Consider the following 27870-nt stretch of genomic DNA (forward strand, 5'->3'; position numbering starts at 1 on the left):
ATCAGATGTTCACCTAAGAATCTTAAAGTTAAATGTATATGTATTTTTGCTGACAACTCAGAAGATTCAGCTGTTATCATTAAACCAACAATATTAATCTTATTTGTCAAAAAATCATACAAAGATCATTCTGGTTTTGGTTAGGTTTATAGTCTTATAACCTTTTATGCAAAGTCCTGACACCCTAAATATCCAGTAGAGACAAGTATAAAATCATTCGGTCAGTAAACTCAGAAAAAAGATGTATGCTGATAGTTTTGAAGACATTTCTACTTTTATTTTACCAATGGTTGTAAAGCCAGCTTATTTACTAAAGATCATTTAAGTCACATGAACTTGAAAAACATTTGAACTTATTTACTTTGTTTATGAGCACTCATTTATTTATAAGCCAGTTTGGTACCGTGTAGACACAACATATAACACCACACATGTACATACATCTAAATTTATTTTAACCCACATACACACACATACAAAGGTACAGCTTTTACTGCAGAACTCTAGCCATGAGACAGCTCACCAGTTTATAAAAGAGGGCTGGATCCAAATTATTTCTGACAAAATTGGAACCATTCACATAAATAAACTTTGTTTATCCCAATAGGTAATTCAGTGAAGGCTGTGAACTAAAATTTTGAATAAAGCAGTTTCTATAGCAGTTTGATTTTTAAAACTTACCCTTTCTTCTTTTTTCCACTTTCAAGTTTTCAATGATTACATTTTAGCTACAACTGGCTGAGCTGTATAAGCAAAACAAAATCTCCAAGTAGCTCTGAATTAGTAATACCATAAACAGTGAGTCTTATCTCAATACCAGTAGCTTAATAATACCAGATTCAAAGCAGGCAGAAAAGAGACTGGGGTGATGGCTCATGCCTGTAATCCCAGCACTTTGTTGGGGGTAGGAGGATTGCAGGAATCCAGCCTAGGTAACATAGAACCCCTCTCTACAAAAAAAAAAAAAAAATCAGCTGGGCATGGTGGTGCACGCCTGTGGTCCCAGCTACTTGGGAGGCTGAAGTGGGAAGATTACTTGAGCCTGGGAGGTCAAAGCTGCAGTGAGCTGTGATTGTGCCACTGCCCTCCCGCCTGGGCAACAGAGTGAGACCCTGTTTTAAAAAAAGAAAGCAGGCAGAAACTGTCCTCATAGGTTTTCCACAGGAATTCCTTCTTTTAGTGGGTAAGTTATACACTGCACTAACCTGATGAAGACATATATCTCTTGTCTTACCAATTTCACAAGATGCAGCCCAGTGCCCAGCTTGGAGTAACCAAATCAATATTTCTCATTCCAGCTGAGATGATATACACCCAACAAAAAGGCAGACACTAACCACTCCACTCCACACCCAGATTTGATGTGGCGAGGCTCACACTTGCCCTTGTCAGCCCCCAGCACCTTTGAGCTACTCAAAGTTGGGAGGAATTACCTGCAACCAGGAGTTCAGCGGGTGGTCTCTGGGTAAGATGAAAAAGCATATGATCAACCAAGTTAGGCCTGCTGAGCTTCTGCCATTAATTCCTTCAGGGATCCCTTTCATAAACACAAACATATATAACAAGACAAAGACAAAAGGCCTTCCGAAATCAAGTTACAAATTTTAGAAGTCAAGAGGATTTCTCCCAAGCAGTTCTGTTTGGTCTCCTTCCAATGTAGAGGAAGTTCCCTCAAACAAGGCCCTTCCTATTACTAGGGAGGGTCTACAAGACCTCAGAGGAGGCCTCAAGACTTCAGAGGGAGCCACAAGACCTTTGAAGAAGCCGCAAGACCTCCAAAGGGGCCAGCAAATCAGAGGAGAAAGGGGTGCTGGTTGCATCGAGAAAACTTACCTAAAATGCCTTTCAAAACCAGAAACTTGCTTTGCTGCGAGCAGCCTACACACTGAAGGCTGACATTGCCATGTCAACAGGCAGGGCACCGGCGGCACCCATAGTTCAGTGGAACGCAGGGGCCACTTGGGCTTTGGACTTGTCTCTGGGTCCTTCCCACTGAACAGCAAAGGGGCACCGAGCCACAGGCAAATGCCCACAAGGGGCTCCAGGCTAGGCTCACCATAATGTGTTACAGGACCAGCAGGTTTGTATGCCTGCTGTGCAGTAACAGACTTGTTACACTGTGACAGCAGAGTTTGCAGCAGAGGAAGAGTTTCATGATTGCAGGGCACTGAGTGAGGAGATGGGAGGAGACCCTCAAATCCATCTCTTTGAGGAGTTCTCAGCTGGGTCTTTTTTTGTTTGTTTGTTTTTGAGATGGAGTTTCGCTCTTGTTGCCCAGGCTGGAGTGCAATGGTGCGATCTCGGCTCACCGCAGCCTCTGCCTCCCAGATTCAAGCGATTCTCCTGCCTCACCCTCCCGAGTAGCTGGGATTACCAGCATGCACCACCACGCCAGGCTCATTTTGTATTTGTGGTAGAAACGGGGTTTCTCCATGTTGGTCAGGCTAGTCTCAAACTCCTGACCTCGGGTGATCCACCCACCTCGGCCTCCCAAAGTGCTAGGATCACAGGTATGAGCCACCTTGCCCGGCCTGGGCTGGGGTTTTTAAGGGGACTGTGGAGGGTGAGGGGCTGGAAAATTGGGATAGTTGATTGGTGGGGGAAGGGGGATGAAATCATCAGGGTATACAAACCACTCGGGTGAGTCAGCTCCTCTTGGGGTCCTTCGGAGCAGTTGAGTCAGTAGCTCCATCAGTATACGGGACCCATAGGAATATCTCAGAGGGAAAACAGCATTTCCTAAAGTTCAAGTTGTGATCTACAGAGCAGTGAGGGGAACTACAATCTTGTGATGGGGTCTACATGCTTCTGAGGCAGTAGACACCAAGCAACTATGAGGAAGCAGTCAGAGAGCATGCCGACCTAGTGACTGATGCTGACGTGCTGGAGCTGGGTTCATTTTCATTTCTCCCCTCCCCCTGCCCTCATTAATTTTGTAAAGTTTATAGGGAACATTTCACCCACTCTGCTGTGGATCCCTGTCACTTATGGAGTCTATCATCTTGGCTTTGTGGGCTGTGGGCTCTGCAGTGCCCGTTCTCAGGAGGTATGAGACCCATGAGGACAGGAGGTGGGCAAGGCTGGAGACCACACCCCCCACCCCGCTCCATCCAATCATGTTTTCCTGGCTGCTTGGTTTCTATGCAGGCTGCATGTCCTTAGTCCTTGCCTGGGAACAGCTCCTGTGGTGAGCAGGCCCTTGAGGGAGTTCCTGAGCAGGAGTGGAACCTAGGCTCAGGCTGCCTGGTAAGATCTGGAGGGACCCAGCCGAGGCTTATGCTACCTTTTTTTTTCCAGAATGAAATACGTGACTGATGTCGGTGTCCTGCAGCGCCACGTTTCCCGCCACAACCACCGGAACGAGGATGGGGAGAACACGCTCTCCGTGGACTGCACGCGGATCTCCTTTGAGTATGAGTATCCTTGTGGCCCAGCCTGAGGGGCACAGGCAGCACCCCTGCCTCCAGGGTTCTGTTCAGCGGGCCTTGTTTGCTTTGTCACCCTCTGTGGATTCTGGCCCACATCCCCAGGAGGGAAAGCAGGTGGGGCAGGAAGTTTTGGGGGAAGGGGCTGTGGTGTGCTACCCCAGCTCATCTGTGTGGCTTTGGCTTCTAAATGCCAGAGCTGAGTTTGGAAGTGTCACCCTTCTCCAGCACGTCCCTGTAAAGTGCTTATTGTGGGCCTGGTTCTGGACGTGGTAGCAGTGAGGGTGGCGGTTCATGCAGTCAGGAAAGAAGAAGGGAGCTACCGTGTAATCACACAGTATGATGTTTCTTTGAGAAACACATGGGACATTGGTGGAGTGCTCAGGAAAGACCATGGGGAGGCCACATCTCACACAGTCTCAGCCACACTCAGTGTGAGCACGGGAGGGACCGGGGGACTGACTGGGGTCAGGTGTCAGGAGGCCAGAGCAGGCCTTGTGAGCCAAAGGCAGCAGGAGACTGTGGAGTGACCAGAGTTTGAGTCAGGGTTTTTAAAAGGTCCCTTGGCTGCCCAGTAGAGGCAGGTTGGGGGCGAGGAGATGGTCACAGCTCTCCAAGGCCACAAAATAGTGGCTCGGCCCAGACTGCAGCAGTGGCTGTGAGCAGTCAGGTTACATGATGTCAGGGACGGAGCTGCCCTGTCTCTGCACTGTGATGGCTGGGAAGGAGGAAGAGTGAGTGTGGGCACATCAGTAGTCAGGTGGCCATCAGAGCCTAGGAAGCAGGGCAGAGCTGGCTGAACTGGGGAGGAGAGCCGCTGTGCATAGGAGCCGGTCCCATCATGTATGTAGCAAGGTGGACTACTTACCCAGGGACCATGGGAGTGTGTGACTGAGGCAGGAGGGAGGGAGTCAGGGAGCTGAGGACGCCGGGGCTTAAGGAAGCTGCTGGAGTGTGGGCAGGGAGCATGGTGGTCTGAAGGCCTGGGAGTCCCCAGGAGTTGGGAGGGGCAATGGTGGGGACTGAGCATGCCGAGGAAGCAGGCAGGACCAGGCTCTTGTCCTGTAAAGGGGAGGTCCGCCATGGAGGGCAGTCCAGTCCGCACTCACAGCTGCACTCACAGTGCCAGGAGCTGTGACAGGTATGTTTAAGAAAAGGGCTGAGGGCCGGGGGCGGTGGCTCAAGCCTGTAATCCCTGCACTTTGGGAGGCCGAGACGGGTGGATCACAAGGTCAGGAGATCGAGACCATCCTGACTAACGCAGTGAAACCCCGTCTCTACTAAAAAAATACAAAAAACTAGCTGGGCGAGGTGGCGGCGTCTGTAGTCCCAGTTACTCGGGAGGCTGAGGCAGGAGAATGGCGGGAACCCGGGAGGCGGAGCTTGCAGTGAGCTGAGATCTGGCCACTGCACTCCATCCTGGGTGACAGAGCGAGACTCCGTCTCAAAAAAAAAAAAAAGAAAAAAGAAAAAAAAGAAAAGGGCTGAGGAGGCCGGGTGCAGTGGCTCACGCCGGGCGTCGTGGTGGGCGCCTATAGTCCCAGCTACTCGGGAGGCTGAGGCAGGAGAATGTTCTGTGTGAACCCAGACAGCAGAGCGTGCAGTGAGCTGAGATCGTGCCACTGCCCTCCAGCCTGGGTGACAGAGCAAGACTCTGTTTCAAAAAAAAAAAAAAAAGTAAAAAGGGTTGAGGATGGGGGAGCTTCATGAGGGCTGAGCTCGGTGGAGCAGGAGGTGCAGGATGACAAGCTGGTCAGCCCAGCACATGACTGCTCCGTGTGACCACAGCACGCGGACTCTGCAGACCCCTGTGCTCCAGATTCTCTGCCTGTCAGACAGGGATGGTGGTCTGTGCCTGTCACTTCACAGGCTAAGAAGGTCAAAGGGCTCCAAGCTAAGAAGGTCAAAGGGCTCCAAGTCACCCTTGGGATACCTGGTTGTGTAGGCAGGCCTGGCAAGGAAGGGCCCCGCCATCAGAGTGGCCCACCTGCTGCAGTTACGAGGCTGGGGCTGTGTGCTCAGGGCAGCCAGTGGGTGCTTGCATGCTCCTTGACTGCAGGCCCAGCCTCCGCCTGGCGCTCTACCAGCACTGGTCCCTCCATGACAGCCTATGCAACACCAGCTATACCGCAGCCAGGTTCAAGCTGTGGTCTGTGCACGGACAGAAACGGCTCCAGGAGTTCCTCGCAGACATGGGGTGAGTGACTGCCTGGGCCTGCAGTGCCAGCCCTGGCCACCCCCAAGGGAAAAGCCCCTCTGCTTTGTTGTAACCAACACCCCCAAGGGAAAAGCCCCTTCGCTTTGTTGTAACCAACTTAGTTATAAAATGCAGCCTGTCCTGCCATAAGCTCTTCACCCTAGATCCCAGAATATCCTCCGATTGCCGGTGCGGGGACATCCTTGCTTGCCCTTGATTTGGGTTTCTTTCCACCCTGTCGGTGTATGGTGACCTCGCTCATGTGGCTTGGGCTTGTTCTTTCCAGTCTTCCCCTGAAGCAGGTGAAGCAGAAGTTCCAGGCCATGGACATCTCCTTGAAGGAGAATTTGCGGGAAATGATTGAAGAGTCTGCAAATAAATTTGGGTAAACACACATTTTTCTGGATTTAGCTTCTTTAGAGTGAAAAGTTCTACTTTAACTGTGCTCCTAAAATAATGCAAAAAAACCAACAACCCAAGAATGTACAATTAGTGTTATGCGAGTCTGGCCATTCCTGAAGTCTTGAGTTCTTTTTGGGTTAAAAATAGGACTTTTTCAAGCTTGTGAGATTTAGGATCCTTGGATCCTGGGGCTGCTGTGGGACCTGTGAGATCGACCCCAGTCTGTTTCACTGGAGACAGCAAATGGGCCACAGAGCCAGGTTCAGGTGAACTCTGCCCGACCAAGTCCCTGGGCACTCCTGGAGGCCCCTGGCTTCTCCCACCCCAGCCAGCTGGCATGCTAGGGTGTGGGAGAGGACCCCACACACCCGTAAGCCAGCCGAACAGCTGTTGACGAGAAGGCATCTGGCCACTCTGGGCTGCAGGGCTGGTATGTCTGGACGTTCTGACCTGCCTCATCCTCTGAGCAGCACAGCTGTGCTGGAAGCATTGGCTCGGGCATGTGAGGGACATTAGCACATCTGTTGGCCTGCCTGGCACTGAGAGCTCGCCCACAATTTGAGGGTGACAGCTGTGTTTGCTTCCGTGACAGGATGAAGGACATGCGCATGCAGACTTTCAGCATTCATTTTGGGTTCAAGCACAAGTTCCTGGCCAGCGACGTGGTCTTTGCCACCATGTCTTTGATGGAGAGCCCCGAGAAGGATGGCTCAGGGACAGATCACTTCATCCAGGCTCTGGACAGCCTCTCCAGGTAGGAGGGCTGTGGGTTTGCCATTGCCTCATGGGGCCACCACTGGTCCTCATAGTGGCCAGGGAGGTCAGTTACGGGGACCCCAGGGCTGTGGGAGTGACTGTGTCCTGCAGAAACTGCTTGTGTGAACTGGAATCAATGCCAGCGTGGCATGTACCTGACATATTACCTGCCCCTCTTCAGTATTCGTCACTTTCTCTTGAATCCTTTTTGGCTCTTTTTTCTTTTTAATTTTTAAAATTTTCTTTTTTTACCTTTTGTATCTCTTAACAAAAGGCATTGTTTGTTGTGTATATTCATTCTTGTGTTTAATCTTACAGTTTAGTTGTCATTTCTCAGTTTTTTAATTTTCCAATTCTCTCTTATCTTACTTCCTGAGATGTCCTGTATTTTTCCTTGTCTTTTTGCTTGTTTTGAAATAGAATGTGACGATTTGGATCTTTTTTTTAGCATGTCTTTCTAGTGTCAGAAAAATATCTCCAAATACATTGAATTTATCTGGGAATTAGAAAAGAGGATTATAGTGTCTGTGATGCACAGCTATGGTAACCCAAATATGCATCCAAAGAGAGGAGGCTAAGGGGAAGCTTTTATTGGCAAAAGGAGAAGTTCACATAAGCTAGCTTGGAAACAATTCATTGATTTCAGAGACTCAAAGCCAGAGTTGGCATCAGTTCATTGGTGAAGATGCATTACTGGGCAAGTGTTATATTTTAAGAGCATCTTATCTGAATTGTTGCAGTCCTAAAGAAGGGATTTCTTGTGGGGTTATTTAGAAAGTCTTTGAGTCTTTATTCCAGACATGCAAGCAGGAGCTCTCTTCCTTGGTGCTTTCCCAGCTTTAATTTGTTTGGGCCTGACAAAAAGTGATTTCATCCTGGAATCTGCAACTTTCACATTAGTGTGCTTTCATTGTTCAGGAAGGTGTCCCTGTTCCTTCTTCTCTTTTTTTCTAGTAGTGACTTTGAAAGGATTTGACTTTGCTACTTCTCTCATGCTCTTTATTTATAAATTTCATTTCCCTGACTTTTTAGGAGGAGGTGGCATGATTCGGACAGCTTTTCTGACTTCAAGAGCTGCCACTTCTGTTGCTTTTGTGCAGTGGTAAAGATGCATATGTATATATGGGGGCCTGCTTTCTGGGATTTCCTGGTTCTGCTCCCAAGCACACTTTTATTTTCCCACAGCTTTATTGAGATACAATTTGCATGCCATACAGTTCACCCATTTAACGTGTACAATGTGATGGCTTTTATTTATTTATTTTTTACTTTTTTAGAGACAGGGTCTCGCTCTGTTGCCCAGGCTGGAGTGCAGCGGCATGCTCATAGCTCACAGCAGCCTCAAGCAATCCTCCTACCTCAATCTCTTGAGTAGCTGGGACAACAGGTGCATGCCACCACACCTTGCTAATTTTTTTTTTTTTTTGAGGCGGAGTCTCGCTCTGTCGCCCGTACTAGAGTGCAGTGGCCGGATCTCAGCTCACTGCAAGCTCCGCCTCCTGGGTTTACGCCATTCTCCTGCCTCAGCCTCCCTAGTAGCTGGGACTACAGGCGCCCGCCACCTCGCCCGGCTAGTTTTTGTATTTTTAGTAGAGACGGGGTTTCACCGTGTTAGCCAGGATGGTCTCGATCTCCTGACCTCTTGATCCGCCCGTCTCGGCCTCCCAAAGTGCTGGGATTACAGGCTTGAGCCACCGCGCACGGCCAACCTTGCTAATTTTTAAAATTTTTGTAGAGATGTGGTATCACTATGTTGCCCATACTGGTCTTAAATTCCTAGGCTCAAGCAATCCTTCCACCTCAGCCTCCCAAAGTGCTGGGATGAACAGGCATGAGCCACTGTGCCTAGCCTGCAATGACTTTTAGTAGGTTGCAGTTAGGTTTTGCAAGGTTGTGCACCAATTACCACTATCTAATTTTAGAGCATTTTCATTGCCCCGGAGAGATCCTCCCAGCCTCTGGCAACCACCAATCTCCCTTTTGTCTTTATGAATTGACTGTTCTGAGCATTTCATACAAATGGGATCATACAAGATGTGGTTCTTTGTGACTGGGTTCTTCACTTAGCATCATGTTTGCAAGGCTCATCTATATTGTAGGATGTATTGGGACTATATGTCTTCCTCCCCCTGCACCTGAGACAGAGTCTTACTCTGTCGCCCAGGCTATAGTCTAGTGGCATGTTCTTGGCTCACTGCAACCTCCGCCTCCTGGGTTCAAGCAATTCTCCTGCCTCAGCCTCCCGAGTAGCTGGGATTACAGGCACGTGCCACCAAGCCCGGCTAATTTTTGTAGTTTTAGTAGAGACAGGGTTTCACCATGTTGGCCAGGCTGGTCTCAAACGCCTGACCTTGTGATCCGCCTGCCTTGGCCTCCCAAAGTGCTGGGATTACAGGCATGAGCCACCATGCTCGGCCAATGTCTTTTTATTGTAAATAATATTCCATTGGATGGATATATTCTATGTCATTTATCACTTCATCAGTTGATGGGCATGTGGTTTGTTTCCACCTGTTGACTATTATGACTAATGCTTCTGTGAACCTAGATGTACAAGTTTATGTGTAGTCATGTCTTTGTTTCTTTTGGTTATATACCTACAAGTGGAAATACTGGGTGACATGGTAATACTAGGTTTAACCTTTTGAGGAACTGCCAGACTGTTTTCCACAGCAGCTGCACCATTTTACATTCCTACCAGGTGGGAGGGTTTCAGTTTCTTTACATCCTCACCGACACTTGTTTTTGTCCATCTTTTGGATTACAGCCATCCCAGTGAGTATGAAGTGGTATCTCATTATGGTTTTGATTTGCATTTTCTTGATGACTAATAGTGTTGAGCATCTTCTCATGTGCTTATTGGTCATTTGTGTATCTTGTTAAGAGAATTGTCTATTCAAGTCCTTTGTCTTTTTTTTTCTTTTTTTTTTTTTTGAGACAGGGTGTCACTCTGTTGCTCAAGCTGGAGTGCAGTGGTGCAATCATGGCTCACTGCAGCCTCAAACTCCTTGGCTCAAGCCATCCTCCTACCTCAGCCTCCTGAGTAGCTGGGATTACAGGCATGAGCTTCCACATCTGCTAATTTTTAAATGTTTAGTAGAGATGAGGTCTTACCATATTGCCCAGGCTGGTCTCAAACTCCTGGGCTCAAGCAGTCTTCTGGCCTTGGCTTCCCAAAGAACTGGGATTATAGGTATAAACCATCGTGCCCAGCCTAAAATTTTTATATATCCTACATACAAATCCCTTATCAGATAAGTAATTTGCAAGTATTTTCTCCCATTCTGTAGGCTGGCTTTTCACTTTGTCAGTGTCCTAGGAAATATAAAATTTGTTAATTTTGATGACATTTAAGTTATCTGCTTTTTCCTTTGTTTCTTGCACTTTTGGTGTCATAGCTAATAAACCATTGCCTAACCCAAGGTCATGAAGATTTCACATTATTTTTTCTACTAACACTTTTATAGTTTTAGCCCTTACATTAGGAGTATGATTCATTGGAGACTAATTTTTTTTTTTTTTTTTTTTGTGGCAGGGTCTTACTTTGTCACTTAAGCTGGTGTGCAGTGGCACGATTTCCACTCACTGCAACCTCTGCCTCCCAGGTTCAAGTGATTCTCCTGCCTCAGCCTCCCAAGTAACTGGGACTACAAGCATGTGCCACCACACCTGGCTAATTTTTGTATTTTTTGTAGAGACATGTTGGCCAGGCTGGGCCCCTTACTCTTTACTATAGTCTCCTTATACTTTACCAGGATTCCTTGCTGTTTAACAGGACCCCTTGCTCATTACCAGGACTCCTTGCACTCTAGGGAGGCCCCTTATACTTTCCCTTGGCCCACTGCACTCACCTGCTGTTGCATAGGGCAAACTTCCTCTCCGTTTGGGCCACTGCTGTCCGGTTGCCTGGAGTTTTAAGTCTTCTTAGGTCTCACTACCTCCCGGCTTTCTCTCGCACAGATGTAGATGGTGTACCTGTCTGGCTATTCATGGTCTCTTTTCACCTGCTTACACTTTGGGGTTTGAAGTGTTCCCTTGTTCTCTTAATTTGTTGCAAATGTGGGTCCCAGGTTTTTCGTTTTGCAATATAGTTGCTCTACTTTTATCTAGAAATTTGGGGAAATCCAAACACTGTCTTACCACTGTTGCTGCCATCGTCCCAGCATTGATGGGTAGGCTTTAGACATTGCCTTCCAACTTCCTACTGTGACAAAGGAGCATCTGTCCCACTCTTGTCCACCTTCCCTCCTGTTGGTACAGTTATGCCACTATTTTTAACTTCTTTGTAACTTTAACATATTTATGTCTTCTTTCATCACCAGTGTCTCGTCTCCCTACTTTGTAAGAAAAGGATATTTGAAACACTCTTAATCCATTTTGTGTTGCTGTAAAGGAATATCTGAGGCTGGGTAATTTGTAAAGAGAAGGTTTATTTGGCTCACAATTCTGATGGCTGGAACGCTCAAGATTGGGCATCTGCATCTGGTAAGGGCCTCAGACTGCTTCCATTCATGGCAGAAGGGCAGCTGGTATGTGCAGAGACCATGTGTTAATGGAGGAAGGAAGAGAGAGGAGGAAAGTACTAGGCTCTTTTTAACAACCAGCTGTCATGGGAACTAATAGAGTAAGAACTCACTTATACCCCCTAGCCCCAGGGAAAGCATTCATCTATTCATGAGGAACCTGCCACCATGATCCAAACATTTCCCATTAGACCCACCTCTACCATCTTGGATCAGATTTCAACATGAGGTTTCGAGGGGACAGATATCCAAGCTGTGGAAACAGCCTTACTTTGCTCTTCAGCTCTCCTTGGTACTTTCTGAAATTTGTGCTTTTATGTTTTCAAGACTGATAACAATCTTGGGATAGAGAAAAAGATATAATTTGTCTTATCTTTGGCTGTAGGTTGATTTTATTTTATTTTATTTTATTTTATTTTATTTTATTTATTTATTTTTTTAGAGACAGAGTCTCGCTCTGTTGCCCAGGCTGGAGTGCAGTTGTGCAATCTTGGCTCACTGCAAGCTCCTCCTCCTGGGTTCACCTGCCATTGTCCTGCCTCAGCCTCCCTAGTAGCTGGGACTACAGGCACCCGCCACCACGCCTGGCTAATTTTTGTAGAGATGGGGTTTCACTGTGTTAGCCAGGATGGTCTCGATCTCCTGGCCTCGTGATCTGCCCGCCTCGGCCTCCCAAAGTGCTGGGATTACAGGCGTGAACCACTGCGCCCGGCGTATAGGTTGATTTTAAAAGATGAAAGTCAACAAATAGTTTACTTTATTGTGCTAATAAACTATTCCAGAGACAATCATGTGTAGTAATAGATTACTATCTGGCACAGCTCTTTGTTTTTCCTGGTGTTTTTAATTGCCTCCTTTATCACATTCATTTTTTTCTCCCCTAAACTCCTTCCAGCTGTTATTCTCTGAGCCCCTTTTTGCTGAAGAGTCTGGGGTTCTGTCTGCCCACCACAGCCTGGACCTACAGCTCTCTACGCCTGCCTTCCACTATCCTCATGGATGTCCAAATCTTGGCTGTGCCTCTTAGCTAGGTCCAATGTTTCTTGGGATCTTTGTCTTTGTTTCATTTACTGCCTCATTAAATTAGAGCACAGTTCTTAAGTAACATTCAAAGAAAAGTCGCATGTGAGATAAACTTTCTGAGTTCTTATATATCTGACAGTATCTTTATTTTATTATTTCTCTACTATTCCCTCCACAGAAAACATCCGTGTTTTTTATTCTTGCTTTCCAGGCTTCCTGGAATGATGATGCTCTGTCTTATGTTTTTGCCTTACATTTTCCATCACTTTGTCTTGTTATCTATGTTGAGGAAGCTTTTCTTGACTTATCCTCTGGACTTTGAGTGGATGTTTTATATTTTGCAATTGTTTTAGTTTCCATCGACATTTCCTAGTTTTTGACTGTTCCTTTTTCATAGCATCCTGTTCTTGGTTTAGGAATGTAAGAGTTGCACACATCTCTCTGAAGATACTAATTAGAGTTCATTTTAACTTTCTTTTGTTCTCCAAATTATCAGTTTCTTTCAGGGTTATTTTTTGAGGCCATAGGCATTTCTCAAATGATCTGATGTCTTTCATATTCAAGAAGGGGATCGTGGACCCTTGGCTGAGCCATGGGTATCTGGGCACAGCTCGCTGGTCATAAGACATCGCTTCACCTTAGCAGGCAGGAGCCAACTGTGACACTTTGGGACTCCCCACTGTAAGGCCCAGAGGCTTTGCTTGAGGACTCTACTTATACACAGAGGGTACATTTCATGTACTCAGAGGGGAGCCTCCCTTTTTCAAGGGAAGAGTAAAAATCTGTTGAGTTTGAGGGGATTTCCGTCATCCAACCTCCAGCCCTTGCCCCTGTGTCAGTCCTTCTGGGCCCTCCTGTGTGGGATCTTCCCTCTGTTGGCTTTTAATCTTCTGTCTTCTGATGCTTGCACCCTCTCCCACCTCTCACTGGATTGCTGCGGGTTTATACGTTTTTAAAAATTATTTCCTTTCATGTGAGAGAGAACTCAGGAGGGAGAGAAGATAAATTCTTATCCCCAAACCTCTTTCTGAACCAGTAGCCAAGCAGTCTTATTTGTGACTTTGGTATTTTACCAAAGCACCACCTGACAAGCACCACCAAAGCCATGTGTCTGCCCTGTTACAGGAGTAACCTGGACAAGCTCTACCATGGCCTGGAACTCGCCAAGAAGCAGCTGCGAGCCACCCAGCAGACCATTGCCAGCTGCCTTTGCACCAACCTCGTCATCTCCCAGGGGCCTTTCCTGTACTGCTCCCTCATGGAGGTCAGGCTTCCCACAGAGCACAGGCACCTGGCCACAGCACCAGTGGCTTCATCTGACCATCTGTCTCGCCTCCACAGGGCACTCCAGATGTCATGCTGTTCTCCAGGCCGGCGTCCCTGAGCCTGCTCAGCAAACACCTGCTCAAGTCCTTTGTGTGTTCGGTGAGAGGCCAGGCGGGTGCTGTGGGTACAGGAGGGCAGGTGCTACGAGAGCTCCCTGGACTAGCAGTTAGATGCTGGCCTTGGGGTGCCTGTGGCTGTTCACCAGCTGTAAGGTCTAGGCATATACATTACTTTTTTCTGAGCTGTCTTTTCCTCAGCTGACCCCTAGGAACCTTCCAGTTCTCTCAAGCTCTGATTCATCGCTGGCTGTCTAAGTCACTCAGATGAGTAGGGAAGGGCCCTCGTGGAGTGAACAGGGCTGGGGCTTGTGTGCTATTGTCACAGGTCAGGGAAAGCAGGGTGGTTGTAGCACAGACTGGCTTCCCAGCAACAGCTTGTCCAGTAGGCTGATTTCCTGTGCCTGGCTTTGTCTTCTGTGTGGCCTAACCCCCTCTTTGCGTTGACTTGGAACACACTCCTAACTTGGCTGGTTTTAGGGCAGGGGTCCTCACCCAGCTGACATGGGGCTCCTCCCAGATGTGACATTTCAGTAATTGAAGTCCTCCTCTGCTTCGAGGATGAGAGTTTATGCGGGGGGCTATTTCAAACAAAATGTGCTAACAGGAAGTTGAACTTTTCTTTTGCTGCTGAACTAACCAGAAAAATGATGACAGATGACATGTGTTCTATCAACCAGGTAATGTCAAAGATGAACTAGGGACAGAGCATGGGCCTTGAAGTCCTCTAGGCTGTGTTCAAAGATCAGCCTCCTCATTTGCCAGTTGTGTGACGTGAGGTAGATAATCTGATCTGAGCCTGTTTCCTCATCCATGAAATGGATGAGCACATACCTACTTTACAGGATCCATTCGTTTATCAGACATGTTTTGAACATCCAGCACCTGCCTGGCCCTGTTGTCGTGGAGTGACTGCCCATCCTGGTGTACATCCTGGGACACCCCTCAGTCCTATACACACCAGGAATGCTGGTCACCTGGGCTGTAGGGTGTGGGTGCCGCAGGCACAGCAGAGAAGGAGACCCTGAACCTTTATCCTGAGGGAGCGTGCCAGCGAGGGGGGACGAGGAGTGGTAGCTGCGGTTAAGATGAGGGCATGTGCTGCCAGGGGATGGAGCAGGACGAGACGGGGTGGGCTGGGGCCTCCTGGAGAAGGTGGCAGCTGCCACAGGACCTGAAGGAGGTGCGGGAGGAGACAGCAGGGTGTGCTCCCTGCAACAAACAGCCAAGGGGCAGTGGGTCTAGGCTGGTACACAAGGAGGCTTGGGGACACAGCATCGTGGCCACAGTACCACACGGTGGGTACAGAAGGGCAGGTGCTTGGAGAGCTCCCTGGACTGGGAATTAGACGCTGGCCTTGGGCATCTAACTTGGGGTGGCTGGGTGGGGACCAAGGCATCTCCTCTGATGACAGAGTCCCTGGAGGCTTTGGGGAGTGGAGTGCCTGGGTGCTGTCGGGCTCTGGGCTCTGAGTGGTGAGCTGGGGCCCATCGTACTCTGACAGAGGGTGCTCTCTCCAACTCCATAGACAAAGAACAGGCGCTGCAAGCTGCTGCCTCTGGTGATGGCTGCCCCCCTGAGCGTGGAGCATGGCACAGTGACCGTGGTGGGCATCCCCCCGGAGACCGACAGCTCGGACAGGAAGAAGTGAGCAACTTCCACTCGTCCTGGGACTGGAGGGTGGGGGGTGTTGGGGGTATCAGCTTATTAGCCCTGCTGAGTAGAGTGGTATTTGCCTATAGTGTCTGTCCTGGGGCCGGGGGTGGGAAGGGTCCATTGTAGGCAGCCTCATCCCCAACATGTGTTATGTGTCTGCAGCTTTTTTGGGCGGGCATTTGAGAAGGCAGCAGAAAGCACCAGCTCCCGGATGCTGCACAACCATTTTGACCTCTCAGGTAAGAGTCTTCTGCCACTCTGCCACACTTCCCCACCTGACCCTTCAAGGCCACTGCAGGCCCTGGAACCAGGCAAGTTAGCATGGCTGGAGGAGCCTGGCCAACAGCTCTCTTGACCTTCCAGATCCGGCCCTCACACAGGCTACTCCTGATGGCTCAGAGAGCTCTGGTGAGCCTCAGGCTCCTTAGAGAGCGAAAAAGTGTTTCCCAGGGAATGACAGGCCTGACTCTGGCCTTACAGCCAGTGCTAAGGATCACTTTCCCAGCAAGCCTAGAGAACTGGCCACCAGGGCCCCCGGGCCTCGGTCTCACCTGTCAGGGTTGGGTTGTTTCTGTTTCATGGGATGAGGAAACAGCAGGGCCTGTGATGACCCAGGACACCACCCTGTGCTGTGCCAGCCCCCTCTCCACGGGTTAGGGGTGTGTGTCGTGATAGGTGCTACCTGTGAGACAGCTGGGACACTAGCCCCACCTATGTGTCAGATGAGCCCAGAATGGATGGGCCTGCCCGCCTGTTGCTTCCCCAACACCAGCACGGAACATGGTTCACATTCGGCTGTGTTTGCCTTCTTATTCTTATTGACAGGCTTTAAAGTAAAACAGACTTACTGATATTTCACCCTGGGTTAGTTTGCTAAAGCTGCCATAACAAAGTACCACAAAGAGGGTGGCTTCAACCACGTGTCTCCTCCCAGTCCTAGAGGCAAGAAGGCCCAGGTCAAGGCAGGGCAGGGCTGGCTTCTCCTGAGGCCTCTCTCCTTGGCTCACACAGATGCCCACCTTCTCGCTGTGTCTTCACATGGTCTTCCTTCTGCACACCTCCCTGGTGTGTGTGTCCAGACCGCTTCATCTTCCAAGGACACCAGACAGATTGGATTAGAGCCCACCCTGACAACCGCATTTGAACTTAATTACCACAGTCACATTCTAAGGTCCTGGGGGTTAGGGCTTCAACATAGGAATTTGGGGGAGACAGTTCAGCTCATAACAACCTCAGTACTTCCCGCACCTCTGAGAAAGGAAATTTTCTTGCCTCATCACCACGGATTCCTCAACAATGATAGACACTGTCATCGGAAATCCAGCCTTTGTTGAAGTGGCCTCAGCCATCTCAGAGCTACCTTCCTTGAGCCAGACCCAGCCATGGCTGTGGCACTGTGTGGCTTCGGTTCACCCTGCATAGCAGCCCCTGCTAACTCTTTCGTGCCTGTGCTGTGGGAGAGGTGAATGGACACCCACTGGCCTGCAGAATATCTGGCTTCATTATATTGGGAGGATTCGGGCCGGGAACTGCCCGGTCTCCCTGAGGGTAGAGAGCCAGGGATGGGGGTGCAGAGTGGGCCATGGCCAGTACCCACCTGTGTGGGGCTGGATCTGGGGCTCTCGGGGCTGTGGCTGGCGGCATAGACGGCTCCCAGGGCCAGGCCAGCCCCATTCTGGGGCCTGGTTTTGCTTTGTGGTGAGGGTTTGTGTGCTCAGCTGAGCCTGAGGGCCCTGTGATATGGGCAGTTTGCACCATGTCCCCTTGTGGGGAAGAGAACACTGAAGCCGAGGCACTGGCCAGAGTGCGTCCAAAAGTAGCCTGCCCCACCCAAGGACTTCCACAACCCACTCTGGGGACCAGGATTCCTGCCAGGTGGGGTGGGCAGGCCTGTTTCTGTCCAGGTCTGTAGGGCCCCTCCCTGTGTCCCCTCTATTGGCTTCCTGGGGCGGGGTTCTCTCTGCAGGCCCCAGCCCTGGCATCTCTAAGCAGCGCAGACAGCAGTTCTGATGACGAGGTACAGTGAGACAGAGACACAACCACTGAGTGCAGAACACCACAGACCAGGAGGAGCCGCACACTTTGGAATGCAGTGAAGGGCAGGCGGCGGGGGCAGTTCTGTGCCCTGCCTTGTGTTCCCACTCCTCCCTTCTCACGGCTGTTTTTCTTTCATTACTTCAGTAATTGAGCTGAAAGCTGAGGATCGGAGCAAGTTTCTGGATGCACTGGTTTCCCTCCTATCCTAGGGTGAGTTACAGGGGTTCTGCAGGGGCAGCTGCAGCGGCCCCCTTAGAGCCCGACCCTGATGCCCTGCTCTGTCCTCCCTCAACGGAGGCTTTTACTTGGGTTTCAGACCAAAGCAGGGTTCTTGAGGAGATTGGAGCCAACACATTTTTCCCAAGCACATCTGTCCTTAGGCTGCCAGCAGGGCCACAATGGGGCATTTTGAGGTAGCTAATTCCATTAAGCCCCTGCAATCCCTTCAGAAAGAGCTGGTATTCACCCTCTGCTGACTGCACTCTGGGGCTGGGCATCCCGTGTGACACATGTCACACACAGACTCCCTGGTGCTGCCCTCGGAGGCTACCTGGAGCCTCCTGTCCCACAGCCTTCATGTCAAGCGCTGGGCAAGAGCCCACAGAGCAGGCATGCAGCCTTTTGTGTGCTTGGCTCATGAGAAAGCAAAGCTGTTGGCAGCCACTCAGCTGGGAATTCCAAAGTGCCGGTTCTGCTGGGGCCTTCACCAGCACACAGCTGTCCTGGGGCCCCGATGGGATTCACTGGCAGGTCACTGACCCGGGACACCTCCCACTGCCCCATGTACTACCTCTTTCTTAAGGGTTCCCAGGAAATAGGCCTGCCTTGTGTCTTTGTGACCATCTCTCAGCCCAGGTTCCCCACAGGGAATGCCACATCCAGCCCTGCATCTTCCGGAGCCCTAGCCTGTGGCTGCGGCTGTGGCAGAAGGGCCCTGCCAAAGCTCTGTTGTAGGAGGTCCTTCAGGCCAGGCCTGGGGTCCTCCCCACTCTCCCACCCATCCGTCCGTCTGTCCATCCCTCCAGGGGCAAGCACTTGTTCTGTTGGGGCTGGAGCGGGGGTGTTCGACTGACAACAGCATAGGGGGCCTCAGGGACCCCACAGTTCCTCTCAGGGTGGCCTGGACTACACAGGGCCCATGTTAGGAGAGGGGCTCTGGGTCAGACCCTCGGGGTTTTTGGCAAGTTCTGTAGGCTCATCAGCAGTGACCTTGGACCAGCCACCTAATCAGACTGAGCCTGTTTCCTCATCCAAAAATGGGGCCCACTCTCTCCTTAGACGATGAATGTGAGCATCAGCACAGGACTGTGTAAGGTTGGGGAGACGCAGAGGTGGGGCTCTCCGGCAGTGCAGTGGGTGCTAGAGGCAGACCCCTTCCCTGCAGCCTGCTTGGTGATGATGTTATGCTGCTGTGTGTTCTTCCACTGAGGCAGGGGTACAGGTGGCCTGGGCCAGGAGGGCTGAGCAGCAGAGTACCGAGGGATGGAGGGAGAGACCCCATGGGAGGGTGCCAGGGGGCTGGCTGAGCAGATGGGCGGGATCTGTGAGGTGAGAAGGTGCCCGGACCAGCGGGCAGGAGCTCTGATGTAGGACAGCTCAGCCCAGGCAAGGGGTGCTGTGAGGACAGCAGGGGCCTCTGAGTCTGGGGTGGCCTCACCCCCACAAGCAGTCCTGGCTACTCAAAAGCACTACCCAGAGGGAATGCCTGGGCAGTTTGTTTAATTTGGTGGCACATCAACATTGTTTGAAACTTGTTTTTTCTTGTTTTCTTTTCTAGAATTTGATTTCTTCAGGAATGACCTCCTTATTTATATGACTGGCTTTCATTTAGATTTTAAGTTATGTACATGATTTGAGATGTAGAAGCCATTTTTTATTAAATAAAATGCTTATTTTAGGCTCCGTCCCCATTGTGGCTCTGGTCTCGAGGCCAGTGCTTGGGTGTGCCTTGAGTCTTCTATAGGTCCTGGGCCCCAGGTACACTCAGCGCCTGGCAGGAAATCAGCATGGGGATTGGCCCGAAGGCCGAGATCTCCTCGCTCTGTCCTCCAGGCCCTCCGGGTGGCAGTGGGCAGAGGTCAGTACCCCTCGGCATCCGCGCCTCCTTACAGCACCTGCACCGGCCACTGCTTGGTGGTGCCAGCCAACACCTGGCTCTGTCCACCTACCACTTCCTCCAGTCCGCTTGGCCTCAGCCACGTAGCAAGTCCACCCTCTCAGCCATCCCTCTACCCGTGGGTCTCACCGTCCAGCACTCTTTTTCAGGTCTTTGAAGGCAGGAGTGATTTGGGTAGGTTTTAAGTCAGTGGGGAAAAGCTCAGAAAGAGTGACCTGGAAAAGCGCACACAGGTAGGTGGGGCTGGTCTTGGTGCAGCCCTTGGCAAAGGGCAGTGGGCACAAAAGGGTCAGAGCTGGACTGGAGGCTGGGCCCCTCCCCTCGCCTCTGGTGGTTTGCACGACTCCCCGGGGCCCTTGAGCTGCCCACCCTGGCCATTTGGGAAAGTTCAGAGGCTGTGCAGCTGCCTTTCCGTGCCCTTCTTTTCTTTTTTCTTTCTTTTTGTTTTTTTGAGACAGTCTTGCTCTGTCGCCAGGCAGGAGTGCAGTGGCGCGATCTCGGCTCACTGCTTCCTCCGCCTCCGGGGTTCAAGCGGTTCTCCTGCCTCAGCTTCCCGAGTAGCTGGGATTACAGGCATGGCCACCACGCCCAGCTAATTTTTGTATTTTTAGTAGAGATGGGGTGTTGCCATGTTGGCCAGGATGGTCTTGATCTCCTGACCTTGTGATCTGCCCCCCTCGGCCTCCCAAAGTGCTGGGATTACAGCCGTGAGCCATCCCATGCCCGGCCCCATGCCCTTCCTTTCTTAAGAAAGGGCTTGTGTGGGATGCAGCCCTCCCAGGCAGCCTTGAACCTCGGCTTCTGGGCAAATGCACCAGACCTGGTACTACCCAGCCCCAGTGGCCAGATGCAAGAGTGTAAGAACCATTGTTTCCGGCTCTGCCCAGGGCCACAGCTCTGGGATCACACACTCCCAAGCTTGGGGACTGCTCTTGGTCCCTGCTCTACAGGCCCAGGTGGGGCACAGGTCAGGCCTGCTGAGGACCTCTGCACTGTGGGGTCCCTATCCCTGTAACTCATCCTACCGCTGGTTCCACAGCAGCTCCCAGGAAGCTGCCACACATTCCAGCAGCTGCCCTCAGCCCCACTGAGCCCACATTCTTGGGGTTCTCCCACTGCCCCATGGTGGTAGTCTGGCCAGACCTAGGAGACTCCCTGCCACTGGATGTGGCCCAGACGTTTCTGGGCAGGGCCCCCAAGGCCAGGTTGGAGCAGATGCCAAGTCTTCCTTCCAGCTGGGCTTAGAGCTCTTCCTTGCAGCATGCCCCCTTCATCAGCTGCTCTCTTCTGCTTCTAGCTTTATGTCAAAAGTTAAAAATGTGTTAATTCAAAGTACCTAGAATAAGGCTAAAAACAGTGAGCTCTCAGTGACTGCTAGATGGCTCTGGACCCCCCATTCCGAGATGCCTGGCAGGGGCCAGCACCGACTCCCAGGTCATACAGCCCCTGGAGGAGGAAGGTGCCCCCAGCAGGGGCTGGCACAGGTGCTGGTTGTCAGTACCAGTCTGGGCAGGCTGCCAGGCCAGCAGGATGGGTGGGCACAGGCTCTGTAGGGAGCTATGCTGGGAGTGGTGAAGGAGCCAGGACGAAGGGCTGGAGCCAAGCTGTGGTACTCTGGGCAACCAGCTGTCAGCACCTCCTCCCATGGCAACCCCACTGTTGACCAGGGCTCCTGCATTCACCCCCGTTCCTGCCCCACCCACCATTGGAAAGGGCCTGGTCGGGAGTTCTACAGACCTCTGTGGCCACTTGATGGGACCCGGAACTAGGCAAGCCCTGAAATGGCAGTGGAAAACCTCGTCCTGTGCTGTGTGGGGCTCGGCCCTTTGTGGGAGAAGCCAGCAGCTTGCCTGCCCACCCCCAGCACTTCCCACATCGCAGGACCCCCACTCACCAGCCTGTGTTGAGGGCACTTCACCCTGCTGGGGTCTGCCGCTGCCCCCGCCCCTGTCCCATCCCGGGCCCCAGGGCCCCATGACTGCAGCAGCGGCTTTTCTGACCGCAGATCCCGCCTTTCTGGGCTGTAGTGAGTGGTGGCTGTGTCTCCCACCTGGTGGGAAGGTAGCAGGGAGGGTGGGGAAAACGGCCCCAGCCGCCAGCCCTGGGAGGAGGTCTCCACAGGAGTCCTTGGGAGGGCGGGGCTGGTGAATGATGAATGGGGCTGCTGGACATGGGAGATGGCTGGACAGAGAACAGGACACAGGCGGGAGAGAGTTCAAACCATTTACTAAGTAGATTCTTAGCCTTCCCACTCCCGCCCGCTCTCAAGCTCCGGTGCCCACAAGCCTTGCCTGGGGAGATGCTGGAGTGAGACCGGGAGGTCCAGGCCAAGTAACTGGTCCCTGGGCTCAGGCCCTGCTGATGGGGTAAAGACCAGCTGTACACATCTCTCCGGTGGGGGCCCTGGGCTCTCCATCCGCCCCTCCGAAGTCAGCAGGAGCCTCTGGGAAGTAAGGCAACAGCCAAGACCCCCAGCGTCTTGGAGGGGAAGCGGCATCCTCAGTCTGACACCCGCTTTGCCTGTGGAAACAGCGCCGCGTACAGAAAAGGAAACTGTCCGAATCCGTCTGTTAAGGGCAGGGCCCGGCTGGTGGCAGGAGATGGCCAGCTGCGGGCGCAGGCAGGAGCCGATCCAGGAACCGCGTCGGGGCGCAGAGCTGGACGTTCGGCGGAGCCTGCGCGCGGCGCTACCCGGCGGAAGCCACCGGTCCATGCGGGGCTCCCCAGGCTCATCCGACGCCTCGCAGACGTGGCTGGCAGGAGGGTCCCCGCCGTGCCCAGCGCCCTCAGACGTAGTTCTTCTTGTCGTAGTCGCCGGTGGCCGTGGGCCGCCGCGGCGCGGAATACTTCACGGGGAAGCTGAGGTCGGGACGGCTGGTGCAGACCCAGGCGCCGCAGCACAAGAGGCCGCCGCCTACCATGAGCAGCGCGGTGGCCGCCCAACCAATATACAGCGCTGCGCCCAGCTCGTACTTCTGCGACACAGGCACAGACGGATCGTAGAACTCGCGGACGACAATGTTGGCGAACCAGCAGAGTGGCACGAGCGCAAGCAGCCCGCAAAGCAGGTAAAGCACGCCTCCCGTGAGGGCCACGCGTGCCTTGGCCGGGCCCGGGGCCACGCAGGTGGTGCACTGCGCACCCGCCAGGGTCACGAAGAGCGCAACAAATGCCAACAGCACGGCTCCCACGGTGAGCGCCCGCGCCGCCTGCACCTCGGTGCTCAGAGCCAGCACCGAGTCGTACACCTTGCACTGCATGTGCCCGGTGCTCTGCACCACGCACGACATCCACAGCCCCTTCCAGGTGGTCTGCGCCGTCACGATGTTGTGGTCCAGGAAGGCAGTCACCTGCCACATGGGCAGCCCGCAAGCCAGGATCAGACCTCCCCAGCCCACCAGGCACAGCACCAGGCCCAGGATCTCCAATGCTGCGGACCCCATGGCTAGAGGAGAGACGCGAGCTCGACGGCCCCCGGAACCCCCAAGGCCGTGCTGCGCGGCGCCCTGGGCGGGCCCTGGTGCCTTTGCGCCCCCGCTCCCGGCTCTTGGCCCCAGTCTGTTTGCCCTGCGGGTCTGTCGCACCTTCTAGGTCTGCCAACTCCTGCCGGGGGGTACCCTCTTTGAAGGTTCGGGGGCGGATTCTGTCCCCCGGGCCCGGCCCCCGGGGCCCGAAGCAACCAATCCGTGAGCGGGCCGTCGTCTCGCAGCCAATCACAGAGCCCCTGGCAGCTGAAGTTAGGAAAACAACGGCTCTTGGAGGGTAGCTGAGGGCGCGGGACTGCTCCCCACCCGGCCGCCGCCCCCAGCCCCACCCGCGGTTCTCCCAGTGCGGCCGAGCGCATTCTGGGCTGGCCTAGGGCGCGCTTCTTGAGCCGCCTCCCTGCGTGTTCCGCCCCGTCACTTCAGAAGGCGCTTGACCCCCAGCCTGCACCACCCGGTCCACTCCCGCATCCCCTACTGAGCCCAATGGTCTCTTCCACCGGAGCCAGCTCTACTCCCCTGACCGGGGTTTGCAGGAGCCGCCACCCCACCCCCTGTCACCGCCATAGAGGCCCTTGTAGGAGGTGTCTCCAGAAAGCCCGCCCTGGAGTCCAAGCCTCACCCAGGCCCTTTCCCGCACTGTCTCTCCAGCCCCGCTCTGAGTCCCGGCACTGTCTCTCTCACCCCATGGCAAATAAACGGAGACGCCAGGCAGCCATATGGAGGTCAGGCCCAGGCTCCAGCCTCACCCCCCATGCCACTCACTGCCTCTCTGGAGCCTAAGTCTCTGGCACAAAGCGGTGGCACGGGGGCTTTCAAAACCCTGCCTGGCGACCCCCACTCTCCCAAGCTGCAGGGGCTTCCCAGACCTCTCAATCTTCACAGGGGCTGCTCCTCTTCCTGTGGTACTGCCCGCACCCCATACTTGGGGGCCCAGCTCAGGTGACACCACTTCAGGAAGTTCCCAGTGACCCAACACACTGAGTGTATACCCAGGGGCAGTAGTGGCCCCAGGCCTAGCGGCCTGCTCTGGCCTTCAGACAGGAGCGACAAAGGGACACAGAGGGGCTGTGCCCTGCCCTCCCACCAGTGGCGATGGTGTCCCTGGCACCCCAGCCCCCAGGCCACCCTCCGGAAGCCAACTTGGAGTTTCCTGGCCAGGAGGAAGAGCCCCCATCCTTGCTGGAGGAGGGAGGCGCGGGATTTCCGGGCATTCTTCTGCACAATGGCCCAGCCATTTCTCGAAAGGTCCACTGGGGTGGACACTCCGGGCCCCCTGAGGCTCAGGTGGGGGCACAAGGCTCCAAAACCCACAGTCCCATGGGGACACCAGCCCCTTTCTAGCAGTTCTTTCTCCAATCTCTGTCGGCCCCTTTGTTTCCAGTGAAGTTTTAACTCCAGGCCCTGGACTGAAGCCACTGGGTGCCCAGTTCTTTTATCTGGTCTGTGCTCAGTTCCCGTGGACAGGACCCTCCATAGAAAAAGCATGGCACTGAGGCTGGTCACAGATGTGGGAGCTTTGATGACTTTCTGCCTCCTGGGGCCTGGTTCCCTTCTCCCCCTTCAGATGGCTCTGAGATGGTAAATGAGGTAAGGCCAGCATCTGGCTCACCTAGTGTGGGGAGGCTCTGAAGGCAAGTGTGCCCAGCCCTGAGGCTGGAGGGAAATCGTACCCTCTTTGCTCAGCCCCACGTGGCCTCTCCCCACCAGGTATGGCTCTGAGGACCACTGCCTTATCCCAGTTGTCACTTTAGTCACTGCATTCCTCCTGCTGCAGACCCATGGGCCATGGCCCTTCTTCTACAGACCCTCCTGGACATCTCCTCTGTGTACTCCAGAGGTCCAGCTGACCCACCCACCCTCTCACTCTTACTACCCCCTAGCCCAAGCCCAGGGACCTTCCCCGGATCCCCCTACTCCCAGCCCTTCCATGCCACCATCTTCCTGGGATGACTGCTGTGGCCTCCTCAGCTCATCAGGAACCTGCCCTTGCCCAGCTAGGCCACCCCAGCAGGCCCCTCTCCTGGGCCTCACCCTACCTAAGACCCTCCATGGCTCACATTGCCCATGGACGAGGAGCCGACCCCTAGAGCAGCTGGACTGATGTGTACCTGCATGCACTAGGACTGGCCAGTCCAGTCACCAGGCTTGGCGAGGCCCTGAGCACACACTCTGCCCCAGCAGACTGACCTGCCTATGGGCCTCACATGGGCCGTCTCTTACCTTGGCCTCTTCTGCCCGCAGTGTGGGTCTGTCAGGTTGGGTCCTGCTCATCTTCTAAGTTGTGTTGCCGAGGTCACTTCCAGGAACACCTTGCTGCACCGTCCCCCAGCATTGCTTTTAGAGGCTTGAGCTGGACCTGTCCATTTGCTTGTTGATTTTCTCACCCGGTATCCAGGAATAACCTCCACAGGGCGGCTGTCTTCATGTTTCTGTCCTGCACAGGAGGCTGCCTGTCGCCCTCTAGCCAGCTTGGGGCTGCAGCCAGCCCAAGGCTCTCCCTTCTCACCTGGCTGCCTGTTTTTCTTCTCTCCTAGCTGGCACCCTAGGGTGGCCCCAGCAAGCTCACGTTTCTTTGGCGGCAGCCTCACAGCATCACAGGGGCGTGGCAGAGGAGTCTCAGGCTTTACCTTTCACAATCTGATTTCTACCCTGTTGGTCGAGGCCCCAGGCTGCAGTGGAACCAGTGCCAATGCAGAGAGGCCCAGAGAGGGCTGCAGAGGCTGACACTACCCCAGACAAACCCACCTCAGATGGAGGCTGGCCTCTGAGTGGCTCAGGCCAGACTCCGGTGGGGCATGAGGGTGCACCCACCTTTCCTGCCACTGATGGAGGGTCTGCCCACCTACTGTGTGGCAAGCACTGTCTCTAGGCAGAGCACACAGCACAGGCAGCTTCTGCCCATAAAGAGCTGACAGGAACCTATCAACCAAGAACTGGGCAGGAAAGACAGTGGTGAAGGCCTCTCTGAAGAGGTGACATTTCACAGGGATCTGGGGAATAAGTTCCAGCCAGAGCAGAAGCAATAGCCAGTGTAAGATCCCGGAGGTGGGAAGGGGCTGGGCATCCAAGGGACAGAAGTGACCTTATGTCCAGAGTGCCACGGTGGTCCAGAGCCTGCAGGTAGAGATCAGAGGTGTCCTGGTCAGGCAGGGACACAAACCCCTGATCTCTGGTGAAGGGCCTTTGGGGCAGAGCGCTGGCCAAGGCCACCTGCTCACCCCAGCCATTGTTCTGCTTTCCCAGGGGAAGTACGGCAGGATCTCATTAATTGTGTGTGAGAAAAGCCTGAGTCTGCAGAAAAGCCAAGTTTATCTTGAGCAGCTGCTGGCTGACCCTGCCCCAGGGTAATCCGGTGACCTTCCAAGGATAAGCTAAATTTAGGCTCAAGATTCCTGGGGATTTGGGTTTGGGAAGCTCCTAGTTAACAGATTTGATTTCAGGGGAAGTGAAGAACAGCGTTTCTTCTATCTTTCAGTTTTGAAACAGTTAAGGATGTGTCCTTCCATTTCCGCAAATGTTTGCAGATCCTCTAAGCACAGAGTGTGGCCTGGTGCCCTTTCTTGACACAAGCCAGTACTCCTGCAGGCTGAGAGCAGCATCTGGGGTCCTCGTGAGTCACTGACCGCTGGCACCAGGTGCCTGAGACACCCTGTGTGGGGCCCCTGGGTGGCTGTGACGATGTGAGCAGCATCCAGATTGGACAGTGCTAGACTCGGTGGTTTTGCTGGCATTGTTGTTACTCTTTGTGGTTAAGCGCAGGCATGGAGTCAGATTTGCCCCCGCAAGCAAGAAACTGTCTGGACTAGTGAGGTGGCCTCTCTGCCTTAGTTCCTTACTGGTAACGAAGCCCCCCATGGTGGAGGCTGCGAGGCTACAGGGGAGGCCGATGCCAGTCCTAGTTCTCTTCTTTCATTCCTGAGTGCCATCCACCCAGGCTCCCTGGGCCCTCATAGCTCATCCAACCTCAGACCCGCCCCTCAGAGTAGGCATCGCTGGCTGTTAGTCAGAATTGGAGGTGACTGTGGCTTTAACTTCCCCAGTGGGTGAGGGAGTTGGGGGCAGGGAGCTCTGGTACGATCCACAAAGGGTCAAGGGGTCTATAGAATGGTGAGCCAGGCCGGGTGCAGTGGCTCATGCCTGTAATTCCAGCACTTCAGGAGGCCGAGGTGGGCGGATCACTTGAGGTCAAGAGTTTGAGACCAGCCTGGCCAACATGGTGAAACCCCATCTCTACTAAAAATACAAAAATTAGCTGGGCGTGGTGGCGTGCACCTGTAATCCCAATTACTGGGGTGCCTGAGGGAGAATCTCTTGAACCTGGGAGGCAGAGGTTTCAGTGAGCCGAGATCATGCCATTGCACTCCATGCTGGGCAACACAGCGAGACTCCGTCTCAAAAAAAAAAAAAAAAAGTCCACCAAAGTACATCATAAACCAAATTTTGTAAAACTGGTGCTAAAGAGTCTTAAAAGCATGGAGAGGAAAAAGACACATTGTGTGCAGTGGAATCAAGAAGAAGGAGATTTCTTGTTGGAAACAATGCAAGCAAGAAGATAGTATAGCAATATGTTTAAAGTACTGCAAGAAAAAAATCCCTGTAACCTAAAATTATTTTTCTTTTCTTTTTTTTCTTTTAAAGACAGGATTTCACTTTGTCACCTAGGCTGCAGTGCAGCAGCACAAACATGGCTTGCTGCAGCCTCAGCCTCCAGGTTCAAGTGATCCTCCCACTTCAGCTGCCCAAGCACCCAAATAGCTAGGACTACAGGCGTACACCACCACACCCAGCTAATTTACTCTATTTTATTTCATTTTATTTTTATTTTTTAAATTTTTTGTAGAGATGGGGTTTCACCATGTTGTGCAGGC

General features: G+C 52.8%; 2 protein-coding genes across 3 annotated transcripts in view; one reads left to right on the top strand and one right to left on the bottom strand.

Annotated features, from left to right (window-relative positions):
* Window positions 1–19307, top strand: part of CDC45 (cell division cycle 45) — a 42575-nt gene extending 23268 nt beyond the window's left edge. Inside the window, exons 10-19 of one of the 2 annotated variants that reach the window (XR_002726478.1) lie at window positions 3298–3417; window positions 5491–5622; window positions 5909–6007; window positions 6617–6778; window positions 13452–13590; window positions 13668–13751; window positions 15237–15355; window positions 15527–15603; window positions 17546–18688; window positions 19179–19300. Coding sequence is in view for 1 of the 2 variants with exons in the window: in XM_023192577.2 (XP_023048345.1) it covers window positions 3298–3417; window positions 5491–5622; window positions 5909–6007; window positions 6617–6778; window positions 13452–13590; window positions 13668–13751; window positions 15237–15355; window positions 15527–15603; window positions 17546–17610 (997 nt within the window). In the remaining variant the exon portion in view is untranslated. Of the gene's footprint in view, window positions 1–3297; window positions 3418–5490; window positions 5623–5908; window positions 6008–6616; window positions 6779–13451; window positions 13591–13667; window positions 13752–15236; window positions 15356–15526; window positions 15604–17545; window positions 18689–19178 lie in introns of both variants that reach the window. The other variant, XM_023192577.2, reaches the window with a different exon arrangement.
* A 2419-nt stretch (window positions 19308–21726) lies between these two features.
* Window positions 21727–26240, bottom strand: CLDN5 (claudin 5). The gene is made up of 2 exons (XM_023192575.3): window positions 25223–26240; window positions 21727–23248 (listed from the first exon to the last, which is right to left on the bottom strand). Exon 2 carries the CDS (start codon window positions 22958–22960, stop codon window positions 22304–22306), a length of 657 nt encoding a protein of 218 aa, XP_023048343.1. The 5' UTR covers window positions 22961–23248; window positions 25223–26240; the 3' UTR covers window positions 21727–22303.
* Window positions 26241–27870: the final 1630 nt, after the last annotated feature.

This window comes from Piliocolobus tephrosceles, chromosome 19 (genome assembly GCF_002776525.5).
Source record: "Piliocolobus tephrosceles isolate RC106 chromosome 19, ASM277652v3, whole genome shotgun sequence".
Classification (NCBI taxonomy): Eukaryota; Metazoa; Chordata; class Mammalia; order Primates; family Cercopithecidae; genus Piliocolobus; species Piliocolobus tephrosceles.